This window comes from Bos mutus, chromosome 26, assembly GCF_027580195.1.
Source record: "Bos mutus isolate GX-2022 chromosome 26, NWIPB_WYAK_1.1, whole genome shotgun sequence".
Taxonomy (NCBI): domain Eukaryota; kingdom Metazoa; phylum Chordata; class Mammalia; order Artiodactyla; family Bovidae; genus Bos; species Bos mutus.
In genome coordinates, this window is record NC_091642.1 from 15,273,168 (window position 1) to 15,285,775 (window position 12,608).

The window sequence follows — 12,608 nt, forward strand, 5'->3', positions numbered from 1 at the left end:
CAGCTTTCTTCACAGTCCAACTTTAACATCCATACATGACCACAGGAAAAACCATAGCCTTGACTAGACGGACCTTTGTTGGCAAAGTAATGTCTCTGCTTTTGAATATGCTATCTAGGTTGGTCATAACTTTCCTTCCAAGGAGTAAGCGTCTTTTAATTTCATGGCTGCAGTCATCATCTGCAGTGATTTTGGAGCCCCCCAAAATAAAGTCTGACACTGTTTCCACTGTTTCCCCATCTATTTCCCATGAAGTGATGGGACCAGATGCCATGATCTTCGTTTTCTGAATGTTGAGCTTTAAGCCAACTTTTTCACTTTCCTCTTTACTTTCATCAAGAGGCTTTTTAGTTCCTCTTCACTCTGTGCCATAAGGCTGGTATCATCTGCATATCTGAGGTTATTGATATTTCTCCCAGCAATCTTGATTCCAGCTTGTGCTTCTTCCAGTCCAGCATTTCTCATGATGTACTCTGCATATAAGTTAAATAAGCAGGGTGACAATATACAGCCTTAATGTACTCCTTTTCCTATTTGGAACCAGTCTGTTGTTCCATGTCCAGTTCTAACTGTTGCTTCCTGACCTGCATACAGATTTCTCAAGAGGCAGATCAGGTGGGCTGGTATTCTCATCTCTTTCAGAATTTTCCACAGTTTATTGTGATCCACACAGTCAAAGGCTCTGGCATAGTCAATAAAGCAGAAATAGATGCTTTTCTGGAACTCTCTTGCTTTTTCCATGATCCAGCGGATGTTGGCAATTTGATCTCTGGTTCCTCTGCCTTTTCTAAAACCAGCTTGAACATCAGGAAGTTCATGGTTCACATATTGCTGAAGCCTGGCTTGGAGAATTTTGAGCATTACTTTACTAGCGTGTGAGATGAGTGCAATTGTGCGGTAGTTTGAGCATTCTTTAGCATTGCCTTTCTTTGGGATTGGAATGAAAACTGACCTTTTCCAGTCCTGTGGCCACTGCTGAGTTTTCCAAATTTGCTGGCATATTGAGTGCAGCACTTTCACAGCATCATCTTTCAGGATTTGGAATAGCTCAACTGGAATTCCATCACTTCCACTAGCTTTGTTCGTAGTGATGCTTCCTAAGGCCCACTTGACTTCACATTCCAGGATCTGGCTCTAGGTCAGTGATCACACCATCGTGATTATCTGGGTCGTGAAGATCTTTTTTGTACAGTTCTGTATATTCTTGCCATCTCTTCCTAATATCTTCTGCTTCTGTTAGGTCCATACCATTTCTGTCCTTTATCAAGCCCATCTTTGCATGAAATGTTCCCTTGGTATCTCTAATTTTCTTGAAGAGATCTCTAGTCTTTCCCATTCTGTTGTTTTCCTCTATTTCTCTGCATTGATCTCTGAAGAAGGCTTTCTTATCTCTTCTTGCTATTCTTTGGAACTCTGCATTCAGACGCTTATATTTTTCCTTTTCCCTTTGCTTTTCATTTAAGAGTTGTTCAATGAATGTTTGTTGAGTGAATGAATAACAGAAGTGAAGAGCATAGCTAATTGATTTTCCAGGAAATCACAAATCAAAAGGTAAACTTTTTAAGAGGTATTCTTTTGTGCTGTATATTCTTAGGAGGCTAGCAAACTCAATGTTAATCTCATACTTTCTGCATACTTAGCCACAAACTTACTGTCTTTAATTAGAAGATCATTGTCTCAGTTCCTGGAAAAGAAGTATTTCTTTTCTTTCCTGTTTAAAATGCTTCTAACATTTCAGGGTAAACAATTTATTTAGAGTAGCTCTTTTTAATGGGAGAAGGCGATGGCACCCCACTCCAGTACTCTTGCCTGGAAAAATCCCATGGGCGGAGGAGCCTGGTGGGCTGCAGTCCATGGGGTCGTGAAGAGTCAGATACGACTGAGCGACTTCCCTTTCCCTTTTCACTTTCATGCATTGGAGAAGGAAATGGCAACCCACTCCAGTGTTCTTGCCTGCAGAATCCCAGGGACAGGGGAGCCTGGTGGGCTGCCGTCTCTGGGGTCGCACAGAGTCAGACACAACTGAAGTGACTTAGCAGCAGCTCTTTTTAAAAAAGGAATAGAAGCACACTAGTAGATTTAACAATTAGAAACAATGCAGTAGATTCTCCACTTCATGGATCCAAGCCAGGAAATGTGCAATGTTTGTGATTTATACGCATTTGCAAATAGAAAGGCTATCTGGCATACTGTTATATGGTTTGCTCTATACTGCTATTACCATGAAATATTACTCAGATTTTCTTAAGATCATGAAAACAAAGCTGAGAAAAAGGAGTCCAACAAATGTTATATGTAATAATATTTTACTTCATTTAGAAATAAAATCATTTCAGTTATATTAATATAGAGAAAGATTACTACTTCTCAGAGACAAGACCCTCCCATAAAAGAACTGCAACCAATTATATGACTATTAATTAAGTAGGCCATCTAGAAAATATATTTGCAAAATGGCCAATAAGCACCTGAAAAAATGTCCAATATTAATCTCATTAGGAAACTGGAAATACAAACCACAATGAACTACCACCTCCCAGCCCCTAAGATGGCTATCAAACAAACCAAAAATTCCAAGAAAGCAAGTGATGGTGAGTATATAGAAAAACTGGAACCTTCATATATTCCTGGTGGCAATGTAAAACTGCCACTGCAGAAAACTTGGTATTTCCTCAAAAAGTTAAACCTATAATTAACCATATGACCAAGAAATTCTACCCCTAGGTGGAATACCCAAGAGAACTGAAATGTAATGTTCGTACAAAAACTTGTACACAAATGTTCACAGCACCATTACTCACAATAGCTAAAACGTGGAAATAACCCAATGTCCATCAACTGATGAATGGATAAACAAAGTGCATCCATATGATGGAATATTATTCAGCCATTAAAAAGAATCAAGTACAGACACATGCTATAACATGGATGAATCCTGAAAACATGCTAAGTGAAAGAAGACAGCCATAAAAGGCCATTATTGTATGATTACACTTACATGAAATGTCCAGACACAGAAAGTAGACTAGTGGTGACTGAGAGCTCATGAGGTTTGAGGGAAATGAAGGAGTGACTAATATGGGTACAGTTTCTTTTTGGGGTGATGAAAATATTCTGGGCTCAGATAGTGATGGTTGCACAACCTTTTGAATGGACTAAAAGCCACCACTCTGCAACTTTTAAGACATATCTTTATTTTTTAAAGTAATCTCACAGTTATGTTCCCCAGCTTAAGAAATAAAACATTATAGATACAGCTGAAATACCCTGTATATCCTTCCCTGATTACATTTGTCTTCTACTCCCATCAGAGATAATCATTAAGTTGATGTGCTATTATCATTCCTATGTACAGCACTATAATTTCACTATATACATATAAATCCCTTACAAGATGCATTATTTGGGCTGTGTGTTTTTAAATGGTATCATGCTTATGTAACTTTTATAGGTTGTTTTTTTTTTTTATCACAAAGCAAAGTTATCATGACAGTTAAGTAGTTCAGAAGAAGGACAAAATACATGAGAGTAAAAGGTTTACAACAGTCACTGCAGAGACTGAGAAAGAGAAATGCAGCAGTTTTCCAGGCAGTGTGGAGGTCTCAACTGAGACTAAAGCCAACATCCATGTATATATACATTGGATCAAATGTCTCCTAGAATTTCCTGAGTGTTGGCATAGTAGTAAATAATCGACTCACCCAGAATATAATTCTGGAAATAGGAAGCTGAGATAGAATGAAGAATAAGGTCACTGAACATGTGGAGACCAAAGAACCAACAGGTCAGGAAGGTAGCTGAAGAGTACATAGACAATGACATCATACAAGATGCTGGCAAGAGCTGAGATAGAGTGGAAGCCTGAGAGCCAGGTGCCAAATTCTAAAGAACAAGGGAGATTACCCAGTGAGTGAGTAAAATGACAGAAAAGAGCAGGGAGGAAAGTTGGCAGAGTCTAGAATACAGGATTAACCACCACAAGCAAGTAGAGAAATAATGTCCTAGAAGCAGCACTGGGGAGTGAAGAGGACATCCATCAAACCATCAATTATGAGGTACCTTGGATGTGAAAGAAAAATTATTTTTCATACAAGAAACTCCAGATTCAGTGACCCCCATGGACTGTAGTCCGCCAGGCTCCTCTGTCCATGGGATTCTCCAGGCAAGAATACTGGAGTGAGTTGCCATACCCCGCTCCAAGAAGGACATGGACTTATACAACTGACCAAGGTGAATAAAAAAGGGGAAATATACCTAAACTTCTATGACAACTTTAAAAAATCAGCTACACATGTTTAAGACAAGAGAACTTGGTAATTTCATGTGGAAAGGTCAGAGATTAAAAGCAATTAAGTATAACTTCCCTCAAAAGCGCCGAAGAATTGATCTTTTTGAACTGTGGTATTGGAGAAGACTCTTGAGAGTCCCTTGGACTGCAAGGAGATCCAACCAGTCCATCCTAAAGGAGATCAGTCCTGGGTGTTCACTGGAAGGACTGATGCTGAAGCTGAAGCTTGCGAAGAGTTGACTCATTGGAAAAGACCCTGATGCTGGGAGGGATTGGAGGCAGAAGGGGTCGACAGAGGATGAGATGGCTGGATGGCATCACCAACTTGATGGACATGAGTGTGGGTAAACTCCAGGAGTTGGTGATGGACAGGGAAGCCTGGCATGCTGCGATTCATGGGGTCGTAAAGAGTTGGACACGACTGAGTCACTGAACTGAACTGAACCCTCAAAAGTGTCTTGGTCACGATTAACACAGCTACAGGTATATATTAAACTATGGTAAGGAGAATTTGAACTTTATTTTTCAAAATTAAGATTAAATAATTCAAATGTATTGTTATTTAAACAAATGTTAATTGGAGAAAAGAAATGCCTTTCTTTTATCTATGTTTTAAGCAACTTTTCATCAACAATAAAATGAAACATAAGTAGTATACAAATTTTTGATTAAACTTCTTAAAAAGGGGAAAAATCTTAATTACACAGCTTCATTATTATAAATGATAATAATTTGTGATTTGTTCTTTCCCTAATTAGGTAATAGAGTTCAGTTCAGTCACTCAATTGTGTCAGACTCTTTGCGATCCCATGGACTGCAGCATGCCAGGCTTCCTTGTCCATCACCAACTCCCAGAGCTTGCTCAAACTCATGTCCATTGAGTCGGTGATGCCATCCAATCATCTTATCCTCTGTCATCCCCTTCTTCTCCTGCCTTCAATCTTTCCCAGCATCAGGGTTTTTTCCAATAAGTCAGTTCTTTGCATCAGGTGGCCAAAGTATTGGAGTTTCAGCCATAGCATCAGTCCTAACAGATTAAGACTCTGCCTGCTGTTCTAGGAGAGTTCATAATTTTTATCAATTGAGAAAAAATGAAAGCATACATTCTGAAGTAAAGAAGTAAATGAAGCCACCTTAAGTTACTTGTTTATTTCAATACCATTTTCTTTTAAAAATTCATGAAATATTATTTCATTAGTGTTATGATGTTTATGTAATAGATTAAAACTGGAAGAAGAAAAAAGTAAAACTGCCTCAGATTTTCCTCCATTTACTTCCTCTTGAGGGAAGATGGATTTATGTTAGGTTTTTTGTAATATGTTTCTAAAGATTAAAATGTCCCAATTTTAACCATATACTACTATTTTTAAAAGAAAACCTCTTTCAGATGCTTAAAAAAAACAACAAATGTCCTCGAGTCCCTAATTTTGATTTTTCCTGTCATCAATATTATAAAACCTTTCCTTGATGATCAAAAGCTATAGGTATTGGTAAGCATTAACACAAATCCAGAGCATGTTCTTGTCTTTCTGTTTTCACATTACCAAACCTAACCAGGCATATCATAGTTCTCCAATTCACAAAGTACTCATACTACATAATCTGAGACTTTTGCAACCATATATTTTAAAGTACTCATTGAGCCCTGAAAAGCAAATGCTATCATTCAAGTTCTAATTACATGCTACTTGGGTTTTACAGAACAGAAAAATATAAATACTATACTTCCTGAATTCATTTTTTGACCACAAGCAACTTCCAAAATAAATGCCCAAAATACTTTCTGAATGTATCACTGTGCAAATAGCTCAACCACTTGGCCTATTCAAATTATGTTCTAGTTTCTCCTTATGCTGCTTCTACTTGATAAATTGGTCAATAAATGCCAAGTCAAATATGCAAGTAAATATATTTTCATTGTTATTGGCAGACATATAATTAACTCTGAGAATAAAAGAAACAAGAAATCAATTTATGATTACTTCTTCAGTTCTTCCCATTCGTCATTTACATTGTAATTGTGGTTCCACTTTAAAGATCTTTATATACACACACACACACCCCATGTTGACTATATAATAAATCAAATTATTTCAGTTATAAATTAGTACTGTATGAACTGTGAACCACATATGTTAATTGTATTAGTAAAAGCAATTGTATTATTACCCACATATATGAGCTGATTAAAAAGCAATGTGCATTCATGAGCCTATATTAATTAGTAATTTCAGCAAATGTTTCCAAGCAATGCTAGGGATTTGCTCTTTCTTCTCTCAAATAAAATTATTTGAATCAGCTTTTTATGTATGTGTATATATCAACAAACTATATTTCCATTTTCAGCAAAATAGGCTTTTAACTGAGAAAATATTACAAAGAGTAAACTTACTATTTTTCTAAAAATATTCAAGAATAAACCTTTTTTTTCTTAACAGTTGTTATCTGCTAGGTCAATATTTTTGCCAATCCAGGAAATACATATTTGCACAAAAACTTACATCACTATCCTTTTAAAAATACTGCCCTAGACTAGATGCAAAAGCTTCAGACCCTATTATACATGAATTCCATGAAGAAAAAAGTTTAAGATGAGCTTTAAAAAATGTTTTAATAAAATACACTGTCATTACTCAATTACTACTTTCATTATTGTCATTTGTTTTTAAATTATATACCATGAACAAGTCATTTAACCTCTCTTTTTCCTCCCCCAAAAAGGGGAATTAATGATGTTGCCTCATCACAGTATTCCCGGCAGGATTAAAAGAGTTAATACAAGGGAAGCATCTAGAACAGTGCCCAAAATACAGTAAGTGTGCAATAAGTGTTAGATATGCATTACTTAATTCCATATGTTTTGCCTATTACTTGTATTAGCTTCTAGTTAACAATTTTGAAAGTATCTTAATTATTTTTAAAGAGGAAATTAAGCTACACCATGACATTCTCAAAACTTTGCCCATGCCATCAGCTTTTAGAATTATTTTTAGCAGTTAGTTTATCTACTACTCACAGGCAAAATAGGACCTAAGGTCTCACTGAACCATATTTCCAAATTCTATTTTAAAAGACAGTACATCCTGAATATTCATTAGAAGGACTGATGCTGAAGCTGAAACTCCAATACTTTGGACATTTGATGCGAAGAATTGACTCACTGGAAAAGACCCTGATGCTGGGAAAGACTGAAGGCAGGAGGAGAAGGGGCTGACAGAGGATGAGATGGTGGATGGCATCACCGACTCGATGGACATGAGTTTGACCAAGCTCCGGGAGTTGGTGATGGACAGGGAAACCTGGCATGCTGCAGTCCATGGGGTCGCAAAGAGACATAACTGGGCGACTGAACTGAACTCTCCCTATTATCTCCCTTTAGTACTCATTCATTCAAAACACTAATGTATACTGTGTGTTATGGAATACAGGCTGTGGGAATAAAAGATGGTTAAGAAAAAAATTCCAAATACATTGCCCACAAAAGAATGAGGGATACAAACACAAATACAAGTATGCTCTGTTTAATGATAAGGTGATATCCCAAATGCTACAATAAAAACAATCTTTCCAAGATGTACAAGGGAGGGCTCTCGGGTGGTGTTTGAACAAGAAAGGAAGAACTAAAGAAGCTTGAGAGGTGAAGAAAGAATCTATGATTATTTTATCCAAAAAGAGAACTGGAAATTTCTCACAGTGTTAAGCCTATTTGACTTATTTTAGCCAACAGACTTCGTCAAACAGATTTCCCATTGCACACTGCTCATATAATTTATCTTTAGGAGCTGGATAAATATTTTTGTATGGGTGTCTGCCCTCCACTCATAGCAAGGCTATGGGTGACCTATTTGGATGATGTGCTTAGTTCCCATCCTCCCAGAGCTCAGAGAGATCTTCCAAAACCCACTTTTATCACACCATTCCCTAATCAAAATCCTGCAATGGTTTCTTCCTATTCCCAGGCATCAACCCCTGCTTTGAGAGATTTCTCTCCACAAATGCCTTGCCTGTGCCTCCCTTTTGTTCATATTCCCCCCCTGCTTCAAATACTTTTCTCTTACTATTATACTTCACTCTGCCTCTCCAAAATGCTATCCACATTTCAAAATCCACCTTGAAGATATCATCAGATTCCTTTGTTTCTGTGTAAAATAACAGAACTTTACAAATGCTGCAGAAAAGACTGAATGCTAGTGAAAAAAAATGATTCCTCTGGATGAAAGACATTCCAAAATGTGGCAGAAAACTGAAAAATAAATGGTAAGATGCAAGGAGGGTTCCAGAGGGAGGGGACATATTTGTACCCGTGGCTGAATCATGTTAATATATGGCAGAGGCCAATACAATATTGTAAAGCAATTATCTTCCAATTAAAATAAAATGTGAAAAAAAGAAAGTCATTATAATAAAAAAGGTAGAGATTCCTTTGAAAGTTACATTCAATTGTTTCATCAACACAACACACTTCTTAAATTATTTATTCTTCTAAACTTATTTCCCACACCAACTACTTAATTGAATCATTCTTTTTCCAATGGCATTATGCTCTTTTGAAACGTTAACCATTCCACAACACGGACCATGAATTCTTCATGACTTACACTGGTTTCTATAGGACAAATTCATGTTAGGGTGGAAGGTGTCACCAGATTCAGAACTTTAAATATTACCAGACAGCATGGAACACTCACTAACATAGTAGCATGCTTCATGATGGTGGGTGGGTGCGTGTGTGTTTGTGTGTGAGTCTGTGTGAGTCTGTGTGTCTTTGTACATGTTCATACATGTCCGATTCTTTGTGACCCCATGGACTGTAGCCCACCGGGCTCCTCTGTCCATGGGATTCTCCAGGCAAGAATACTGGAGTAGGTTGCCATTTCCTCCTGGAAGGGATCTTCCCCACCAAGGGATCCAACCTGCATCTCGTGGGTCTCCTGCACTGGCCGGAGGATTCTTTATCATAATCACCACAGGGAAGGACAACTAGTTAAATAGTATCAAATTCTCAAAAAGTCAAATAAAAACACCTTTTCAAGTGATAATGAGCAAGTTCTGCATGTCAATACCTTAGATTCCAACTGGATTTTCTCTTTATTCAGCTGCTCTGCTGCTTTCTTAATTTTCTCACGACATCTGTTTATTTCCGACCTTACTGTAATAAAAATTAAATGCTTAAACACGTCCATCTCTCTGGAGTCCCTATTCTGGGGCCTGTGATAAGACACCTTTCGGCTGTCTTTCCCCGACCCCTCACTACCCTGCCCACTGCCCCCGGCCTTCCCTCCGGCTCCAAGCCCCCAACTCAAACAGCAGAGTCCCTGACCTTCCCGCATCAAGCGGCGACTCTCCTCTGCCTGGTGCTCGGAGAATATGATGTGCTGGAACAAAGACTCCAGACTCATCTCAGGCCGCGCTCCTGCCGCTCCCGTCTTCGTCCTTAAAATATTTTATAACCGAGTCTGAGGATCCTGGAAAGCAGAAAGAAGCCTGATTCCAGGGTCATTTCTGGTTCGGCCTCCAGAGGCCTGTCCCCGGCCTGTCTTTCCCCCGCCCCCAGCCCAACAAGGACGGGGCCCCTACGGGGTGAGGTGAGGCCCAAGGCTCCAGGGCCTCAAGTTGGACAGACTTTTTTTCCCTTCTGTGCGCCTTCGTTTCTCCTGTGACCTGTCTCAAACTGCCTTGTTCCTCTGGCTGAGCGCAGCTCCCCTCAGACAAGGCCTTGGCCCCTGTGCGGGGTTCTTTTTCGTTCTCGTTGGGGGTGGAGAAAAAAAAAATGGAGTCACCGAGGCCTGAGCTTTGGAGCAGTTTGGACAGCAGCCCTTTCTGGGCTCGGGCTTTGCCTCTCATTTCCCTGCTCCGCAATGCCCAGTCTCAAATAGAAAGTCCTCAAAGCAATCTCTCAGCAAAATACGTACTTGCAACAATATAGTGGGCTGCACACCTAGCAGAAGGCCTCACCTCGCGGGGTTCTCTGGGACCTGAGCCTACGGTGTCTCGTTGGGCCCATTACGCGCATTCAGTTGTTTTGCTTGGTTCCGCTCTGGCAATGTGGCCCCCAACAGTCTTTAGGTCGTCCTGGGAGTTGGAATGATCTGTCTCCAAGGCACAAACCCAGTCTTATAATAAAGTACAAAGTGCCTGTGATTCTAAATATAAACTTTTGCAAAGTTTTATCATTTGACGATGGGAAAGACTGCTATAAATGTACAATGTCTGACATTCGCCTTAATCATTCCTTTGTAATCAGGGCATATCTTTTTTGTCTGCTTTTAAATTAATCACTGCCTTTTGTAATCAAGCTGTGGTAATATTAACACTTCAATATCTGCGTAATATGTGTCAGAGACCAAAGTGGTTGCTAATTAAAGCTTAAACATGAAAGGCACCTTTGGGACTTTGGTATGGGATTTTTATATTAAAAATAAAATATTTTTAGTTTCAGTAGGTCAAAATATTAAGATTATAATAAACATTTGACTTTCTGTCTAAATGTTAAATTCAAAGTGGCTAAACTTTAATGAAATGTATTTAATATTAAGTAAAAAATGGTAAATGTAAATTCTGTCACATCATTTGTATAATAAACTTAATTAAAATTTCAATAATGCTATAGCATAATTGGTTATAAATGTTAACCTTTTTTCAAGACTTGTATGCAAAAACTTAATTTTTAAACTTTATTATAAAAAACACATACTAAAAAGTGTAATGAAGTAGAAAATAATTTCCCATAAATATATCATTCAGAAGCAAATGTTAATAATGTTTTGGTTATTGCCCTTCAGGTAATTCCTCACCATGCATTTGCATTTTTTCTTTACAAATGCATGGTGAATAAGTAATAATAATAGTTATTATCTGTTGAGTATTTGCCAGGTACTATTCTGAACACTGTAAGCCCTTTTGAGATGATTTTTACTATTACCTTCAGAGCATAGTTGAGGAAACTGAGGCACAGAAGTTAAGTATTTTGCAAGATTGCACATCTAGTATGTAGCAGAGCAAGCTCTGAGATCAGAGGCCATGAATTTGATTTTGGATTCTGCTCTTTTTCCTTCTTATTACAGCACAAGCATTTTACCATTTCATTGAAAACTCTTTTATTAATACATTTTTAGAACTTCATAGTCTTCCGTCATATGGATGCATGTGTAAAATTTACATATATTGACATAAATTTGACTTTTATCTGTTCAGCGATGGAAAACAAAGCTGAAATTGTGGTGTGAACCATTTTTCTTTGAGCACTCGTTTGGAGGCTTATGAACTATGCCACAGCAATCATCAAAGGAAAGGGCTTCCAGAAGATAAATTATATTACTAATTAATATCACCCCCTTCAGAATGATTTCCTGTGGACTTGCAGTGGGAGCATCCTCACAAGGGGGCTGGTTTTCAAAAGCATGCTGCTCTTTAGCATTCTAATTTTATTAGTTACACTCAAACTCACATTTATTATTTAACATGCTCTTTCTGTGCTAAAACTTGGCAGAGAAAAATTTGGGCAGACTTTAGGGAGCGTCGCCTTAGTCACACAGGAGTATGGAAGAGAACACCGCTGGAAATTCTGGGGAAGGGGCATGGGAAATATGGCTTTTTCATCTTTTGTAGTCTTCTTCACCTCTCAGAATATTTTTGTGCTTTTAAATCCCAAGTTTGAGTCTTCTTAGAGGTATCACACCTATAGGCTTTAGCAGGATTTTTCATTTTATTTATAGGCACAAACACAATTATGCAAGGTCACAATTCTTAAAAGTGTTTCATAATAATGAGTGAAAGTAACATATTAAGATATTGCTGTCCTGTATCAAGCTTTATTAAAACATTTTCCGTAGTGTTAAGATATTTTTTCTTATAGATATGCATGCTAATTACATTCTATAATGTTTAGAGCAAGAGTAGCATTACTTAAATTTATGCCAAATAAAAATTATATGTGACATGGCAAAACTAGGGCATTCTATTTTCTGAAAATATATATTAAAACCTAAAAAGAAAGATGATTCATTCAACAACTGTTTAATGACTCTCTGCTATTCATTCAACAAATATTATTGAGCATATCCTATGTGCCATATTAGAGAAACAACAACAGGATTTAATAAAAATAGAACTACATAAAAAGTATTTTTCTTCCCCCGGATATTCTAACCTCATTGGAGAATTATTATATTTTTCAGCATCTTGGCAGCAGTATAAACAACTGCTTTCAGATGTTTAAACAGATGTTCTTTAGAAAGAAAGCCAATTATTTGTGTTATGATACCCACATATGATTCTCAGATCTAAACTTTCCATCTGTACATGTTTCACTGAATTGCGT

The 12,608-nt window shown here is 37.7% G+C and overlaps 1 protein-coding gene across 1 annotated transcript in view; it reads right to left on the minus strand.

Moving 5' to 3' along the window:
* CCDC172 (coiled-coil domain containing 172) overlaps positions 1-9,687 on the minus strand; it is a 36,808-nt gene extending 27,121 nt beyond the window's left edge. Inside the window, exons 1-2 of the mRNA XM_070363564.1 lie at positions 9,609-9,687; positions 9,352-9,437 (exon numbers count right to left, since the gene is read on the minus strand). Coding sequence (XP_070219665.1) covers positions 9,352-9,437; positions 9,609-9,687 — 165 coding nt within the window. The remainder of the gene's footprint in view (positions 1-9,351; positions 9,438-9,608) is intronic.
* Between the last annotated feature and the right edge of the window lie 2,921 nt (positions 9,688-12,608).